The 19,765-nt window shown below is 37.7% G+C and overlaps 2 protein-coding genes across 3 annotated transcripts in view; one reads left to right on the forward strand and one right to left on the reverse strand.

The window, feature by feature from the left end:
• Nucleotides 1–8,271: 8,271 nt before the first annotated feature.
• Nucleotides 8,272–19,765, forward strand: part of LOC141429464 (xanthine dehydrogenase-like) — a 57,227-nt gene continuing 45,733 nt past the window's right edge. The window contains exon 1 of the mRNA XM_074089770.1: nucleotides 8,272–8,379. Coding sequence (XP_073945871.1) covers nucleotides 8,337–8,379 — 43 coding nt within the window. The 5' untranslated portion in view covers nucleotides 8,272–8,336. The remainder of the gene's footprint in view (nucleotides 8,380–19,765) is intronic.
• Nucleotides 11,964–18,498, reverse strand: LOC141429341 (uncharacterized). Of its 2 annotated transcripts, none has more exons than XM_074089627.1 (3): nucleotides 18,240–18,498; nucleotides 16,774–17,037; nucleotides 11,964–12,517 (listed from the first exon to the last, which is right to left on the reverse strand). In XM_074089627.1, exons 1-3 carry the CDS (start codon nucleotides 18,479–18,481, stop codon nucleotides 12,010–12,012), a joined length of 1,014 nt encoding a protein of 337 aa, XP_073945728.1. In that variant the 5' UTR covers nucleotides 18,482–18,498; the 3' UTR covers nucleotides 11,964–12,009. The 2 variants fall into 2 exon arrangements, with proteins under 2 accessions (XP_073945728.1, XP_073945727.1); XM_074089626.1 differs by having other exon boundaries at nucleotides 18,225–18,498.

Consider the following 19,765-nt stretch of genomic DNA (forward strand, 5'->3'; position numbering starts at 1 on the left):
TACCACCGGTTCGGAAAAACCTCTGCTGAGAAGAATCCGGTAAGAAACTCAACGAGGTATATATATATTTTTTAAAACAGATTTACAATATTATTAAATGACATGTATACATCACAAGTATTTAACACAACTTTATTTTTAACACAGCTTTATTTTTAACACATTATCTATGTACCCCTGTTCTCTGTACTGCTTAGCTATGTACTAGGTACTAGCACTATACAGATTATGGTGCTCAATAACAAAACACTATAATGTATTGTGAAATATAATACTGTGTGCATGCGTGTGTGTTGTAATTATATTCTTTGTTATATTACAGTTGGTATATAAACAGCGAGCAATAACTAGTTTTACAGTAACGCATATAAAAATACGCAAGGTTTTATCGCAGTGTACATATTATTATTGTTAAGTGGTTTAGAGACAGCGACCACTTTAGTGTTTAAATATTTTAGATAAGATTGTACAGTTGAAAACTGTTGCGTGGAATAGAGAACATTAATGTTGTTAGAAAGGTAATTTTAGTTTCTTACTTTATACTTGTATTTTGTGTTCTATTATTAGTTTATATATTCTAAATAAGTCCACCATAAACCTGCGGCTTTAACTGGGTTATGTGTTCATCTCGTTGATGGACGTCCTACGCTACGCTTGTTAAGAAGGTTGCACACCTATATGTCTTGTCTATGGATTTAAGTATCCAGGCAACCGTCTTTTGAATTCTTATAACAACTCTGTTCCTTTGCTTTTGTCAAATCGTACTTTCAATAAATACTTTTAATTTTACTTATTTGTTAATTCACATTAACATGGTAGCAGAGCGTGGTTCCAAGTAAATATATGCAGAAAGTATTTAGTGTCGAGAGTTTTTCCTATTTGTTATTCAAGTAACAAAAGATGGACAAATCGTTTTACGAAGCAACCAAACTCCAAGTTGGTTGTCTTGACGAAAAGAACTGGACGACATGGAAGTACAAGATAAGTATAGCCTTAAGAGGTTTAGGAGTACTGGAAATTGTAGAAGGAATACTTACCAGACCTAAGCTGGCATCAGATAAAGCTACCTCACAACAGATAGCATTATATGAAGAGCAATTAAAGACTTATCTTAAAGGAGACAGTACGGCATTGCTAGTTATAACGACAAATTTGTCAGATGATAACCTTCAGAAAGTTATGCGATATTCTACGTCTAGAGAGGTATGGCTGGAACTGCACCGCTTATATGATGGAGTTTCAGAAGATAGAGCCTATGACCTATGTATGAAATTCTTTGGCTACAAGAAACAAGTTGAAGATGACATAGCTTCCCATTTGTCGAAAATGAAGAACATTTGGTTTTCGCTTACACAAGAATTGCAGAAAAAAGATTCAGCGAAATGTGATTTGCCAGAAATTTTTCTTATTTGCAAGATTTTGGAAACACTTCCTGATGAATACTTTGCATTCAAGTCTAGCTGGTTGTTGATGTCAAAGTCTGATCGTACCGTAGATAATCTGACAAGTCAACTATGTTCTCATGAAAGAGCACTATCCTCAAAGAATGAAGAAGATATGGAGGCTTTTTACGTGCGAAGAACAGAATCGAAACTGAAGAAGAATAAGAAACAAATTGACAAACGTGACAAGGAAAAGTGTCACTATTGCGGTGAGATCGGTCATAGAGTCAAAGGATGCTCTAAATGGATCACCGATGGACGTCCGCCGAAACCAAAACCGTCAACATCGAAGAGTGATTCAAGCGTGAAAGTTAACATGAATCTCATGACTTTTGAAAACAGTAGTTCAAGCTTAGACCATGATAACTGGTTTGTTGACAACGGAGCCACGAGCCATGTTACCCACAGGTGTGATTTGTATGAATCATTTGAAGATTTCGAAGGTGCTCACACGGTAACAACTGCGAATGGAGAAGCAGTTAGGGCTGTCGGCAAAGGCAAGCTGTCTGTACTGGCTGATGTTAAAGGAAACAAACAATTGATCACTCTGAATGACGTGTGGTATGTACCCACCATAAAGAAGAACCTTTTCTCTGTACTTTCGGCCCAAGACAGGCTTTCAAATAGTGTATTTACCTCAGAAGCTACAGAATGTCACTTATCGGTCAATGGCAACGTAATGTTATCTGGAAACAGGAAGAAACATGGAGGATTATATCAACTGAAGTTGAGCAATGTTAAACCTGTCAAGCCTTTAGAAATCAATTGCCTAGAATCGAAAAACTTACTACAGCTGTATCATGAAAGGTTGGGACATCAAAATAAGGCTCATGTAAAGAAAGTTGTAGAAAGAGAGCTTGGTATAAAGCTGAAACAAGACAGTGAATTATGTGAAGGTTGTATTTATGGAAAATCACATAAAATGAAATTTGGGACAAGAGAAAAGGCGACTGAAGTTGGAGAGCTTATACACGCAGATGTTTGTGGTCCCTTCAGTTTGTCTATTTCAAAGTTCAAGTATTTTGTAGTCTTTAAGGACGATTTATCAAAATTCCGTTATGTCTACTTATTAAAACAGAAGTCAGAAGTTAGTCAGAAGCTGAAACTGATGTTAGCTGAAATAAAAACAACAGGACATACAGTGAAAGAGCTCCTATCAGATAACGGAGGCGAATTTGATAATCAGGCCGTGAGGAAAATTCTTCAAGAGAATGGCATTCGTCAAAGACTTACAATGCCACATACGCCGGAGCAAAATGGTTCTGCAGAACGCGAAAACAGAACCATTGTTGAGGCTGCAAGAACCATGATGCATGCAAAACAACTGCCCCAAGGGCTGTGGGCTGAATTAGTAAATACTGCAGTCTATATACTTAATCGTACAGGCCCAACGTCAATGGATATAAGTCCTTATGAAATTTGGTACAATAAAAAACCAAGGATACGGCACCTACGAATTATTGGCAGTACTTGCTATGCACATGTTCCAAAAGTCACTAGGAAGAAGTTAGATAAGAAAGCGGTTAAAGGTATACTTATTGGGTATGACAATGATGAGGGATACAGAATCTGGAATAAGGAAAGTAACAAGTTGGTCCGATCCAGAGACGTTACTTTTGAAGAAATAACCTTGAGATCATGTGACCCAGTTAAATTACCAATAAGCGTAAGCCCAATGGAACCGATTTCGTTTGACCTGCCTATATCAGGCATACCGGCAGAACAGTCATCTTCAACAAATACGAATGGAGAATCAAACTTAGATGAAGAAATTTTGGAATCAGATAATAATGAAAGCGAATCAAATATTGACATCGAAGTCCAAACTGATGATTCTTTTATATCAACGAGAGAGGAAGATGATATATCAGATAGTGAAGAGTCGCCTGCCCCTGAAGTCGAAGAAAGGAGGATGACATTGAGAGATAGGTCAACAATAAAACCTCCTACACGGCTTGACGATTTTGTACTGAACATTGGCTTAAGTGAAAGTAAAGAGCCAATTACATACAAAGAGGCAATTGATGGACCTGAACGGGATTGTTGGCGCAAAGCTATGGACAGCGAAATTAGTTCTCTTTCTGAAAATCAAACTTGGGAATTAGTCCGCCCAGAAGGTAAAGTCAGAGCATTGCCCAGCAAGTGGGTGTTTAAACTGAAACTGAACCCGGACGGAAGCATTGATCGCTATAAGGCAAGATTAGTAATCAAAGGCTACTCGCAAAGAGAAGGAATAGACTATGATAAGACTTTCAGTCCTGTAGCTAAATTAAGCACAATCAGAGTTTTATTAAGCATTGCCGCTAACGAAGGGTTGACTTTACGTCAGTTTGATGTTGCTACTGCTTTCTTAAATGGAAAAATAGAAGAGGAATTGTATATGAAACAGCCTGAAGGATATAATGATGGAACAGGAAGGCTATGCAAGTTAAAAAGAAGCCTCTACGGTTTAAAACAAGCTCCACGCTGCTGGAACATTTGTATCCATGAGTTCTTGATGGAATCGGGATTTAAACAAACCGAAGCGGATCCGTGTTTATATTTTCGTCTACGTGGAAATGCCAAAGTGTTACTAGGCCTGTATGTTGATGACGGTCTTATTGCATCAACGGATGAAGCAGAAGCAGAACACTTTATAGAACACGAATTAAAAGCTCGTTTTAAAATCACAACGAAGCCTGCATCTTATTTCCTTGGCTTAGAACTGGAGCGTCAAGCTGATGGTGCTATCCTTGTACACCAAAGAGCCTACGTCAAACGAATACTCGAAAAATTCGGAATGACGAACTGCAAACCAGCCGCAACACCAGCTGTAAAGGAGTCGCGAGAAAATATTTCCCAAGAAAGCAATTCTATTAATACAGAATTCCCTTTCAGACAAGCTGTGGGAGCACTCAGTTACTTGATGGTGGCGACTCGTCCTGATATAGCTTTTGCTATAAGCGTAGTATCAAGGAAGCTAGAAAACCCATCTACAGAAGATGTGATAAAAGTAAAAAGAATAATGAGGTACCTAAAAGGAACAGAATCTCGAGGCCTCATTTACAAACGAAGTGTGTCGACAGGCCTTGAATCCTATAGTGATGCAGACCACGGAGGTGACTTAGACACTGGTCACTCGACAAGTGGAATACTCTGTTTACTGCACCGGTCATTAGTCAGCTGGGAAAGCAAGAAACAGAAGTCTGTAGCACTTTCAAGCACAGAAGCCGAGTTGGTCGCCGCTAGCGAAGCCTGCAGAGAAATGGTGTGGCTTAAACGTCTTGTTGGACAGCTGACCTCGCCGCATCACACTCCAACTTTATATGTTGACAATGAAGGAGCAGTGAAGCTAGCGCACAACCCTCCTTACGAGTACCACCGCCGAACAAAACATATTCGCTTACGATACTACTACGTAAGAGAGTGCGTTAATGATGGTGTTTTGAAAGTCGAGCAAGTTCCCGCTGAAGAGCAGCTTGCTGATATGCTCACCAAGCCGCTATTTAAGCCAAGATTGGCATTCTTATCCCAAAAGATTGGTTTATCACCATGAAAAGAGAAGTGGATGTTAAGAAGGTTGCACACCTATATGTCTTGTCTATGGATTTAAGTATCCAGGCAACCGTCTTTTGAATTCTTATAACAACTCTGTTCCTTTTGCTTTTTTGTCAAATCGTACTTTCAATAAATACTTTTAATTTTACTTATTTGTTAATTCACATTAACAACGCTTGCCGATGCGCGGCTTCTTCCAACCGAAGCAACAGGGGGTCGATAGCGGGATGCAATGTGCAACAGTGGACGTCCTACGGCTGATATGGTGATAATAATGATGACTAAATTTTTCCAAAAGTTTCAATATTACTGGTAATAAAATTAATAATATTGTTGTCAATATGACTGGTAGGTATGTAAAGAATGTTTCAATATAAAACATAGAAGTGCTGCCCTCGCGTAAGGTTTTTTATATTCCTGGTCAGCCTTCAGCTGCGTGGAATGTTTCTGATAATTTGATTGTAGTAGATAATTAAAAATAGCTTAAATAAAGTAATAATTATATATTTCCGTTTCAGATGGACCTTTTACAACAGAAGCAATTCAACTGGCTACAGCAACTGATCCGAAAGAATTCAAACTTTATTAAAGAAATCAACAAAACTGTCATTAAGTTTTGCACCGTTTGTAACATTTTGCAGTGTTTTATTTGTAATCACGTCTTTTGATGAATATACCTTTCTTTCTGAAAACTGCTTATTGATTGATTCATTCTAATGCAGAGAGCTGCTAACCTGGAACGTTCACGATCTTCTGTTTAGAACATTAACAGACATACGATTCAACCATGACACTAAAAAGATAAGGCCTTATTGACATTTTGGATCACAATCGTTTTCACCGCTTCTTTCTATCATACGGTATAAGTCTTATTATACTATACTATAAGACAAGGGTAGAAAGAGACAATAAATGCGATCGCGAACGTCAATACGCAATAGACATGACAATACGGCCTCAGTTCGGTCTCTGCGTCAGACAAATGACCTTAAATTCCTTATTCCTTAAATTCCCTTATGCTCAATGCTCAATGGCATAAAGGTATATAATACAGACATTTTTGGCGTCTTGCCAACGTGCGAATATTTATGATTTTAACAGTACATGTCGATTCACAAGGGCTGGGGCGAATGGATTGAATGATTGTGAAAGTATTTGTGTGTTACCTGCCTATTTGAATACACTTCACACAGATGTGAAGATGTCAATTTATCAGTCATTTTCCTATAAAAATGTCGAAGTGACATTACTTCGTTCAATCCATTCGTCCCTGCTCTTGTGAATCGATCTTTACGTCCTTTTACAAAAGCAATTTGCTAAATCATTGCTGCCAGCGCCATCTCTCGATCCATTGGGTAAGCTCCGTATTTGTTACGATGCGGGCCGCATTGGGATTATGCTGTATTGAATGACGGCGGTGACGGCTGGACGTACGTTACGAAGAACGGAGATTACAGACAATTTGTCCGGCTTTGGATCGAGGGTGAGGGACAAGGAAAGAGCAAATGGCGGGGGCGAAAACAAAAATTACTTAGCCTGTAACCTACTACTACTGTTCGTGCCTGTAATATATGTGAAAGATAAAGGACAGCTCATGATTTTTGAATGTAGGGCACATAGTTATCTATTCTGTAATAAATAGCACAACATGGACACTAGCAGGACGTGTGTTATTGCTGCTCCTCCGATGTCCTGTACTACCCTGGCTCCTAGGATTAGAATATTTCAGAACCGTGCCTGGTTTCAGAATAACTAAGACGGACTCATCTCTTCCAACCAGTGGGTATTGCGAAGGACGACTAAATTGCCTGAAGTGAGAGAGGACAGCAACACCGGTTTTTGAAAAACGACGGACCCATCTCTTCCCGTGGGAGTCGTAAAAGACGGCTAAAGGTGCGACCAAACCGCTGCTTAAAAAACAATGACGGCACAGAATCGCAGTAACGCACCGTTTGCGCACCGCTTTTATCGCATGCGCTCCATACCGCTGTCTAAAATACGGAATCGCAGTGACGCGCCGTAAACATCAGGACTTTACCGAACAAAAGTCTTGTCGTTTACGGCCCGTCCCTGCGATTCCGCACTGTTTCGGTATTTTAAGCAGCGGTGTGGAAAGCATGCAAAAAAAACGGTGCGCATACGGTGCGTCACTGCGATTCCGTGCCGTCATCACCGTTTTTTAGCAGCGGTTTGGTCGCACCTTAAAGGGGTATGCGTATGCGAGAGTCGGCAGCCAAAACTCAACTACGGACTCTAAGAGCACAGCGATGAACCCTTGCCTTCCGCCGCATTATTTTCCCCAGAAAATCGTCATGAAGGTACACTGCTGGTCCTCAACCGATGGAGACGATCACTCGTCCTAAAGTGTAATGACTTGGTAGAGTCTGAGCAGGGAGCGTAACTTTGGTGCGGGTGACGTCATTATGATGCGAAGTAACATACAGGATGTTCTTAAAACCAAATTACAACACTGCACTGTAATGAAATGGATTCTTAATAATTTAGTAGTGATCTAATTTAAAATACGATGTGAATAAAATATTTTACTGGGTAATTTAATTGTAACAAAAAATATTTCTCCTCGAGTAAATGAAACAACACAACAAATGTTTCGTTTAATGACAAGGTATGCAGAACGCTTACGACTGCAACATAACATCGCATCTTCGTTTTTTTTACATAAATTAATTTATTAAAAACAGTTATACAATAAAAAAAATGACAAAAATCACAAAAAAGAGAATAAATTATATAATAAAGTAAAACAAAAAATACTCCATACCCGTCCGCATCGTACTTGGCCCAAACGTACCCATTACCCCAGCGGCATTGCCCCGTTGTATGGCATAGGTTGTATGGCGTGGTAAGGTTGGATAAGAAAAAAAAACACCCCCACTTTACCTCTATGGGACTATGGATCTATGGGGTACTCTTGTTTTTGATTTTTTTATTGAACCATTTTTCGGCATAAGTTTTACATATATATTCGTGCAAAATGACGGCTTTCTAGCATTGATAGTCCCTGAGCAAAGCCGCGGACGGACAGACAGACAAACATGGCCAAACTATAAGGGTTCTGTTTTTGCCATTTTGGCTACGGAACCCTAAAAATGAGTATAATACCACATGGTTTTCGTATTCTATTTCCGCTTCACGCATTTATAAATTGGCTTTACTTTCAACCGGTTTGTCATGCTAATTAGCCTCTAATTAAAACTGAAGTCGAATTCATGTACCATAAAAAATAAATGATCACGAAACTAGTTACTTACCTCTTTGGTCGTGGGGGCGGACGGTCGGTAAAGTTGTTTTTGTTTGACAATAACAATTTGCTTTTGTGTCGTTTCAAATGTTAAGATGGATCGCATATGTTTTAAAATAAATGGAGAGGATCATTCAGGTATGATTAAGATTGGCGATTATTTATTATTTTAAACTTAATAAATATTTATAAATAAACTATAGTTTTGAGAACAAGACTTCGCGCGTTTTACAAAATTGCTTTAGTATTTTTCCTACCCCATGGATCACCACTTCAATAAAGCAAATAATGAATTGAAAAAAACTTATAAATATCTAAACAAGCAATTTATGTATATTTAATATTCATACTATTGGCGACCTCGAAAACCAACGATTCCGACTAAATTACATTCACCTACAGACACCGTGGCGAATCTTCTCTCTGAGCAGTGGGGGCACACTTAAAACGTCACTTTTTACGTACACTTCAGCGCCCCTGACGCCAAACTGAAGGAACTAAATTGACAAAAATGTGTCAAACGTCGACCAGACCAATTCAGTGTTTCCGGTTTCCGCTGTCTGGCTATGCCTATCGTGACAGTGACAGTTGATGCATTTTTTAAGTTTTCTCAGTTTATTGCTGATTTTATTATACAAAGTTTGTTTTTATTATAAATATTAGTTTATTTATTTTTATTAGTATCGTTTTGTAAAGTAAGATCTACATACATAGGTACTTATACTCTTTGTCTCTGAGCCTATATTATACTCTTACTACGAAGTGCAAAATTCGAACTTCGGACGCTTATTATTTAATACGAGAGTGAGAGGGACAGTACGAAACGAACTTCGTTTTTCGAATTTCATCATTGCGTAAAACTTTTGACAACTTCAAATCCCAAAACCATCCATAAAAATTTACTACGTTCTATCTGACATTGATTATCAGTAAACTAAAGAGGTCTGGATAAAAACACTCTGTATTTAGCTTGAAGTCATACGTCTGTCATCGGCACTAAAGTTACGCTCCCTGAGTGAGGGAGAGGTTCAATACATGTTCATGTATAAAAATATTTATACTAGCATCAATCCTAGAATAAGAAATATAACCCTTAACTACTATATAACTATATAGCCTACGTCCTGTTTCAGAAACACAACCACCTATGAGCGGTCTAGAAGACCGATAGTTTTAAAGGATTTGCAATAATTATAGAAATTTAGTTAAAATTTAATAAAAAGTAATAAATAAAATTTTAACAGTACCTAAACTATTTTTTTGCAATAAACATAACAAAATAAATCAATAGATTTTTTCATAAACTTAACACATTTCACTGTAAAATTACTTACCCGAAGGGGATATGAGATCTCAAAATATAGGAACATAATATAAAGATTATTATTAACGTTTCATCAAATTGAATGATCAGCTAAGTTATTTAACTGATTTATTTTTACAGGGACATTTTATTTTTATAAAATTGGAAACCCTCAAAAAAACCGCTTTTGTCGGCAATCGATAATAATTTTCAAACATTCGAGACAAATTAGTCTCTTACATTCAATGACGACACTTATTTTAACCATCTTTTGTGACTGTGTTACTATGAGGCATGTTTTGCTAAAAAATAAAATTTTTCATTTTTTAATTATATTAAAAATGTTAACAGATAAAACACACACAACCACCTGCGTTCGGTCTGGGAGACCGCGTACAAATATTACGCAACCACCTACCTACAGTCTGAGACGTTGTCGCGAACAAACTTGTCGACCACATGGCGGCCATTGATTGGCCCCCAGGAAAAGGTACAAGGTCACCAGAAGTTTGTGCGCCGCGATTGCATCGAATTATTATCATTTTTAAATCTGCTAAGTTCTGAGAGACCGCACGTAGGTGGTTAAGGGATAATCATGGGGCACTGACACCAATTGACCTAGTCCCAAACTAAGCAAAGCTTGTACTATGGACACTAGGCAAATGATAAACATAATTATATAGATAAATACATACTTAAATACATATTAAACATCCTTGACCCGAGAACAAACATTCGTATTATTCATATAAATATCTGCCCCGGCCGGGAATCAAACCCGGGACCTCAAGCTTCTTAGTCAGGTTCTCTAACCACTTGGCCATTCGGTCGTCCAAAGTCTCAGTTGTTGCTTGGCCCTAGCAGGGTCCATGTAGCACTGTAATATTAATTTGTCATCACATAATACCATGGTTGCCACGAATAAATTAATATAAAAAGGCGTTACAATTCCATGTACTATACTGACACTATAGATCCAAATTACTCATGTCGTAAAACAATTAATAAATGGTTAATAGCATTTTATGCAACTGTATCGTGATAGGGGTCCTTAAAACTCGAATGTGGGTTAAGGTCAGGTAATAAGGTCACATGAGTGTTTTAAGGCCTAATTTTGTACAGTTGCATACAATATATTTTGTATATCCATATATTAAATCCCCCCTCCCCCCGTGCTGTAATGATGTATGAAATCTCATTACGATACAGATGTGTTCATAATAAAATCCAATGTCGTAATGCTGGTCATTGCCTATGGTTTTTGAACGCATAATTGAGGATTTACTATATGGGTGTAGATAAATTACCATAACAAGTTGAAACAAAAGCATCGACGCCTTTGACTTGGGCCACGACCGCAACTTCCGGTGGAGGAATAACTGAATCTTCCACATTTTATCGTATACCTACTTTCTTTGAGCACCCTCTTAAAAACTATTATATATTTTCTCTCGAGTGCTATCATAAAAACAGGGCCATCTCCGGCCTGTACAGTCGAGTTCATAAACTTGTGAGCAAAAACATGATCAAAATATCTGAAGACGGCTCCATTGTTAACGGCGTAGAAGCGTGTTCAGATATTTTTGATCAAATTTTTGCTCACAAGTTCATGAACTTGACTATATAGTCAACTAAATCGCGTACCAGGTGGAGCCTTTGTAAGTACCACTGATATTAGATTGACACTCGATGCGTACCTACTGCCAAAGAAATCATAGTGAAATTGAATGGTCCCACTCTGGTTAGTAATTTGCAAGACTGTTGAGCGCAGGTCTACTCTTAAATTGATAGATTTGCAGCATGCAGAAGAGGCTACAGTTTTCTTTTTTTAAGTTCAGTGTAATTTTGCACAAATATTTCGAAAAACTCCGAGGTGCAAGTTCGTGTTCGGATAGGTATAATATACCTTTGGCTGATATTTACAGCACGCAAAATGCTAGACGTAGATATATAATTTACCTTTGGCTGATATTTTCAGCACGCAATATGCTAAACGTAGATTTTGCGTATGTACAATTTGATTGTTTACACATTTTGCGTTTTGTACTTTATCAACTGAAGGCAATATTTTGATCATGAAAAAATAAAATGTAATACTTACTAATTACAACATATGGGAAGGACTATAGCACGGAGAACAGATGGCCATTGGGGCCGAAAAGTTCTCGAGTGGAGACGGTGGATCGGCAAGCGCAGCGTAGGATTACCACCAATGAGATAGACGGACGACCTGAATAAAGCCGCGGTTTCACGGTGGATGCAGGCCGCTGCCAACCGAAGCATCAGGAGATCTATATCCAACAGTGGACGTCTTACGGCTCAGATGATGATGATGATGATACTTACTCTAATGAAAACAACTTTGTTCAGTATACATAAGAATTATAATCTAAAAATAAGTTACATAGAAATACGTGGCTCTTACGGTGAACTTGTTCAAATTATACCTACTTATTGCGAATAAGTTAAATCTGTACATTTTCGACTTTCCTTTCTAACTCTTCCAACGTTTTGAATTGTTGTTTGACTTGGCTTAAATAGTTTTGTCCATGCGATTGGCTTCTAGCCGCCATGATTTCATCATCAAAACGTTTTTTGATATTAACCTTTTCGAATTGCTTAGAACTTGTTTCTACAGTTTCTTTCGGCGCGTTATTAAGACTAGCGTAATATTGTCTACTATTGTGGATTATTTTAGGCAGTTCCCATCGTTTTCTTCTCATCTGGATGTACTTCATTTTGCACTTCGGACAAGTTCGCTGTGCGTACCGTTTCTTGATCCTTCCGTCGTCCATGAACCGCTCTTGTTTCTTTTTCTTTTTCCGCAAATCCACGTGTTCGGTCTCTGTGACAGAGTCGTGATTTTTCTTTATTTTCTTGGAACAAGTGTCACAGGGTTTCTTTTTTTTCGTGCCTTTCTTGTCATGAACGGCCTTGTTATGGGAAAAAAACGGGAACATTTTCGCTAAGGAGCTGAAAATCAAAAATGGTTTCTTAAATAACGAGGTTGTAAATAACTACTTACACACATGAGTTTTAAAAAAAAGTTTACTTTATAGATAATAAAGCCTGACCAGAAATATATGACTATTCGCCATGTTGCGGAATTTCATTGGAACTAATTTCTTACACTGGCAATAATTTTAATGATTGTCAGTGTCACTGTGGCGGTTTCTTTGAACAATAACAAAAAATGCCCAAAACGATTAGTAGTCAACAACGGATCATTGTAAATAACGTTTATAAGAAACTACTGAAAAAAAAAACGCTTGGGAATGAAACTATTTCCTTTCCAAATGAACATCAGAGCTAACAGGTAAACGTTGTAGACATGTCAAGATGTCATTGTTCCAACTATACTGAACTATTGCCATATACCCAAATAAGAGCAATAGTGCCCTCTTGATAATAGTCATATATTTTTTTCACACCTCTCCTTCAGAAAAGTAACTTTTCCTCCCTGACGAGAGGGAGCAAAGTGCAATTTTTCAGTTCCAGGATTTTCAGGGTGTTTTATTGCAAATGCCATTTTTTGAAGTTGATAATTGTAAAGCCACGTCATTTTCTATGCTGGTTGTTCTATAATAATATTTAGATTTTTTTTCAACTTTCTTAATGCTCGGTGTGAAAAGTTGTATGAGCCACTCGGGAGCAAAATTATTTTCATCTTGGGCGTTAACATTCTTCTTCGCGTTATCATTCTACTTTAGAATCCTTCGCTACATTCAGGATTCAATGTACGTCCTCGCCGTAAATACACCATTTTAATCCCTTGTGACACAAATAACTATGGTTTTCCTTTACAAGTTCAGTTCACAGACATTGGTATAAATCAAATTTAAAAGTTATGAGTGACATTGCCGTGGCACAAAATAGTAACATAAAAAAAAAATTACCCATTTTTGCTAAATATTTAAGAATTATGAAAAAGAATTTAACGGACTAAAAATCGTTATAAATTACATTATTTTACTTTACATAAGTTAATTTTCTGAATTCTTGATTATCTACATAGCAAACAGTAAGAGTTGGCCGTTAGTAGGTATATTGCAGAAATTAACTTCAATTAAATTTTGACTCTTTAAATGTTCCCTTAAAGTTAACGGAAATGAAAAAGAAGACGTTGTGGAATACAGAAACCGCATTAAAATTTCCTCTGAGGCCGCTTGTAGACGTCCCTTGTTTCACCGGACGACGGACCGTTTTTTTTTGCCGGACTTGCGGTGTTGTATGCCTGCAGGGCTACTACGAAACTCGAATCTCGAAGTTCGTGTGGTGCAGTCCCTCTGACACATACTATTTAATACGAGAGCGAGAGGGACGGTACGATACGAACTTCGGGTTTCGAGTTTCGTAGTAGCCCTGCAGGTGCTGTACACACATTCACTGTAAGCCATACAACACCGCAAGTCCTTTCCGGTGAAAACAACGGACATCTACAACTACGCCGCCTTACTGTTGAAAGGTGTACCCACAGTTAAAAACAAAACGTACAGTCAGGTGTAAAAATATGAACTTGTTCAAGTTTCAAAAATAAGTACCTACCACGCACTCTTATTCCGACGCAATAAGGCCGTAGTAATAATTGTGTTAATTAGTAATATTTGTGAGTGGTTCGAATAGATACTTATTTTTGCACTTGACTGTACCTACGCAGACTTTTTTTCAAAACAAAAATCAAATTACAATAATCCCTGATTAAATTTCTGAATTAACTTTCTGACGTTACTAATACGTGTACGGTTTACGATTTATACTATTTTTTTTTTAATAAAAACATCGGCCCGCTTTCTTCGTATTTCGAGCAATCATTTCCGAGTACTACTTTTATGATCATCAAGAAATATGTGCAAAATTTACAGTCTCTCGCTCTGGTACTTTAGGCTGTGCGTTCTCCGTCAATCACACCCTTAGATGGATACAACATTCTAAATATACCTTTGAATTATTAAACAAAGTTATTGGTAAAGCTTGACTAGCGACCAAAATTTACGACAGCCGTAAATAATGCACTCACAAAATTAGCTATTATCATTCAGGCCGTATCTCAGCCAGACAGAAAGATTGATAGACCGCTCGCAAAGTATTCAAGATTTAGCATCCCACATAAATATCCCGACCCGTGAAAAGATGACGTAAAGACTTCAACGTATATACGAGGTTTAGATAAATGGAACTTTTACGATATAATTCGTCTATAAAGGGTTAGAGGGAATAGTTTGGATGCGGTGGGAACAGAAAAAAAATAGGTTTTAGGTCAGTAAGTTTACTTAAACTACCTTAAAAACCGGCCAAGAGCGTTTCGGACACGCCCGAAATAAGGTTCCGTAGCCATTACGAAAAAATTAAGTAATATTTTTCTAAGGATTTCGTATTTTGTACGGAATATTCCAAGTTTAGGTATATTTTATACCTTAGGCTGCTATTTACTCTTAAACTACTAATAATTTTCAAAAAAACTTAACCGTTATAGTTTTCCTTGTAAGTTTGATATATTTACTTACTACCATCCTGAATTTTGTCAAATTTCTCCACCCACTGGTTTAGATTTTAGAGGGGGGGAGGAGCTCGATTTTAATGAAAATTTGCTCTTTAAAGTTGAATATTTTGCAAATAAATCACTGAATCGAAAAAAACGTTATGGTTTTAAAACACCTATCCAACCATATCCCACACTGCAAGATTGGATGAGAAAATAAAAATCACCCCCACTTTACGTCTATAAATATTTTAATAGTACTCTAAAAATATATCTTTTTTGAATTTTTATTGTACCATTTTGTCGGCATAGTTTACTTATGTTCGTGCAAAATTACAGCTTCCTAGCATTGATAGTCCCTGAGCGAAGCCGCGGACGGACAGACAGACAGACAGACAGACATGGCGAAACTAAAAGGGTTCCGTTTTTGCTAATTTAGCTACGAAACCCTAAAAACTGATATTTTTTCTGTTTATCTATTACCTACATAAGTACATATTGAAAGAGAAAACAAACCACCGTAACCCCTAACGACACATTTCCCATTCCATTTAGCCATTCCAGAAAGAAATAACTATACAGCCGCTTCGTCTTTCCGCTCGCCCGGGTTCCCGTTTGACAAGAACTGCGTGCCTGGTACCACGATACTTGGGCGCGCTGCGATCAGCGACACCCGTCATAGAGTTTGCGATAGTTAAACGACAGTTGCTATTCCGAGACGTTATCATAATACATCTCAACTCTCGGCGAATACGCTTTTAGAATACTATAGTACACATACATAACTAATAACCTAACCAACTTAGCAGAGTCCACAAACTCCAACATTCCTGAACCGATTTTTATCAAACATATCTAAGAACCATCACAAGGAAACTACCTTTCACGTTAAATAAGTTTTTGGTAAAAATTTAATTTTTATTACAAGACTTTTCTTGCCGACTGTAATTTTTGTTAACTGTACTTGTATTGTCACCCAAACTACATTTGCATACCAAATTTTAAGTCGGTGCCATCAACCGTTGAAGAGTTCCGTCCTGTGGAGACGATCCTGGCCGGACTACCAAGGATGTCACTGCCAGATTATTATATTGTCACGCAATTCACACAAGTATACCGAATTTCAAGTCAATGCAACTATTGGAAGTTAGTTGAATTGAACTTGCAAGATTTGATTACAGACACAGACAGACGGGACTGGTTAAACTATATAAAAGCTTGTAAAAACCGCATTAAAATCGGACAATCCGTTTGGGAGCTACGATGCGATAGATAGACATGTCAGATATTAGTGTCAAACTTATATTAAGTACACCCGTCTTTTTGTAAAAATAAATCTTAGTCTGCGTTTTTACTAAAGACGCGTGAGGATGTCTTACGAGGAACGTGTTTTAACCCCCGACGCAAAAAGAGGGGTGTTATAAGTTTGACCGCTATGTGTGTCTGTATGTCTGTGAGTCAATTTGTGGCACCGTAGCTCTTAAACGGGTGAACCGATTTGAATGCGGTTTTTCTTTATTTGTAAACAGCGTTTCTAGTAATGGTTCTTAGACATGCTTTATCAAAATCGGTTTAGCCGTTTTTGAGATATTGAACTTTGAAGTGACAATGTCGGGGGTTTCCAACTTTTGGTTGGTTAGGTTATTCATGAACCAATAGAAACGCTTCATTAATCTATCCTCGCACAGCACACCTCTGGTGGAAACGAGCGGAGCGAGGCTAAAACAGAAAAAAAAATTAAAACTTTTACCATTTCTTTTTGGGATTGTGTACCAGCTGGCGATCTACCAGCATCTTCTGCTGATAATTGTTGAGAGTGGTATCCTCGACAACTCTTGCATCAGGGTCGTTCGGGGCGAAGTTGAGTTTATGGGGGGCCAGAGGGGGTTGATCTTGGGTGGCGAGGAGGGCATGAGGGTCTTCAGGAGAGGGGAGCGGCTCGCGCCGGTCGCGGGGAAGGCCCGCGGGGTGGTAGTCCTCGAACTTTCTGAAGACATTGTGGGAGTTTGGTTGCCTGAAATATGAAGGTTAATAGATGAGTTCCAAAAATTCTATTCTATCTTTACCCAACTAATATTATTAATGCGAATGTGGGTATAATTATTTGTTTGTTATGCTTTCATACTTAAAATACTCAACCGACTGTGAGAAAATTTCGTATAGAACTCCGGACTCCAGCACTTCGGTATGGAAAGCAAAGGAAAACCATCCACCACTATCCCAGCCATATACACGTGCCACTGCTGGACACAGGACTTCTCTTTAAATGAGAGGGCTTGGTCCGTAGTTCCCACGCGGGCTCAGTGCGGATTGGGAACTTCACACACATCATTCAATTGCTTCGCAGGTTTGTGAAGATTTTGCTCACGACGTCTTCCTTCACCGTAAAGCTCTTTCAAATGTAGTTTCGCACATGAATTTCGAAAAAGAAGTGCGCGAGCCAGGGTTTGAACCCACGCTCTCTCTGCCTCAGCTTGAGAGGCCAAACCACTAGGCCGCCACGGCTTATACCCAACAAGAGGAAACCATCACATTATTTTCCCAAAAAAGACATCACGAGTGTTAGCTTTTCCAACCGACGACCATTCTGTCAAGAGAATAGCGCTTAGAAGACTAAAATATGGTTCACCCGAATACAGGCCAGTTTCATTAATAAATCTTCACGTGTCTAGTTTTTATTTACCCTTTTGAGGCTGCAGACAATTTATCTACAACTATAAAAACAGTGATTAACTGTGGAACAGGCAGATAGCCTAGACCACTGGAGCAAGAGACTTGAATTTCGGCAGACAAAAAACTTTGATTAATATTTGAAACGTGCCCTAATAAGAGATCTAATATATATTGAGATTGAGATATATATGTACAAAGGCTTTAAGGGTTTTTTACCAGGCAACCTTTAATTGGAACACCGTGAAGAAATAGTTTATTTCCATACCAGGGTCTCAAAATATCTCCATGCTACATTTAAATCGGTTAAGGGTTGGAGCGTAAAGAGGTACAGACAGTTATTATTGTTATTATGGACTAGCTGTTGCTCCCATCTTCGTCTGGATCCCTTGGAAACTTCACACATCATTCCCGGCGTAATATTTTTTTTAAACCAGTTCAGTTGTTTTTGATTTTATTTACTACAATTAATAACAATGAAACATTTTCTAGTCATAATATTACTACAGAAAAATGACTATTTCAATGTACCTCTTACTATCTAACCTATAGGGCTCATAGTCATAGTCCGGCTTCTGTATAAAGCTTGCGACGTCTATCTGGTCCAGAAGCTTATCCTCAAACCCATAGTCCTGTCGTTTCCTCAACCTGGACTCCTGTCTCGGCTCCGTTTGCCTCCCGACTTTACCCCGGGCGCGCCTCTGACTTGTCTGGCTGTTAATATAATTATAGCAAAAAACTAACTCGAAATTAATTATGAAACATAGTAAATAAATATATCGTAACATCCTTGTAAGACATGACAGATTCGTCGGTGAGTGACGTTTGAATTTTCTGTGGCAGCGTGCTGGGTGGGGCATCTTCATGGAGGTTCCAGTTGTCTATTGTCAGTTTTCCGTTTTGAATAATAAAATTACCATATCTCCAAACATTAGGCTTCCTATCCAACTAATATTATAAACTTGTGCACGTACGCACAATAGCTTCGCACGTTCCAGAGCAAAAGGGTCGTTGACAGACTGAACGTTGAAGACGAAGGGACGAAAATAAAGTGATCCTATTAGGGTTCCATTTTTCTTTTAAAATAAGGAAATTGATACATATTTACAAATGATTTTGGTAGACACAACATTGAATTAACCCCTATAACTTAATCTTAGCAAACAACTTAAAACTTATCTAACGCTAATTCTGTAGCTTTTCAAAGATTTTTAACATTTTCGAGTGATATAGTTTCAATTAAATTGGTCCCCAAATGGTTACATGGCTCTTTTCTGGCTTACAATTATACTCGTAGAATGAATAACTTAAATAAAAACTTATTTAGCTCAGAAAAAAACTCATTAAAAATATTTTTAGACAGTGTTTGTTTAGCTTAGAAATTAAGTTATTACAGTTATGATTCAATTTAAACTGTAAAATAAAATTATTGTGTGAATAAAAAATAAACATTTAATCAAATAGTACGAGTAGGTATATTCTCGAATTAATATAGCAATCAAACGTCTTATCATTTTTTATTTTCAATCCCTAAACATTAACAATTATCAATATAGTAAAAAAGAGTATAGTATTATAGTAGTAAGTACGTAGGTATATTCTAAATCTTTACACTTGCTATGTATATGTATACTATATGTGTATGTATACTGTAGACGGCAAGTTAGCAACCTGTCACTATTGTACCTACCTTTTTTGTCAAACTTTAAACCTGAAATTCCTAAAAGTGGCTCCGAAGCGGTAATGTTCGTGTGCTCTGCCCTCTTTGGCTCTGCCTACACCATTTGGGAATACAGGCGTGATGTTTGGATGTGTGTGTGTATGTTTGCCCTTGTTATGTGCCTCGGCCTGTTTCAATCGATTTTGTACCAACATTGATAATTCTATAATATAAGATAAGATAAGATAAGATAAAGTTTATTGCAGAAAATGGGTACATACAAGATGGTACATAATACATGTTATTCACTGTGCGCCAAATTCGGCTTGGGTAAGCATGCAAACAATAAAACCACTTGATTTTGTTCAGCTGTGAAAACTATGAAGCAAAATAAAGCGATCACCTTAATCTA

The sequence above is a fragment of the Choristoneura fumiferana genome, chromosome 7, assembly GCF_025370935.1.
Source record: "Choristoneura fumiferana chromosome 7, NRCan_CFum_1, whole genome shotgun sequence".
NCBI lineage: Eukaryota > Metazoa > Arthropoda > Insecta > Lepidoptera > Tortricidae > Choristoneura > Choristoneura fumiferana.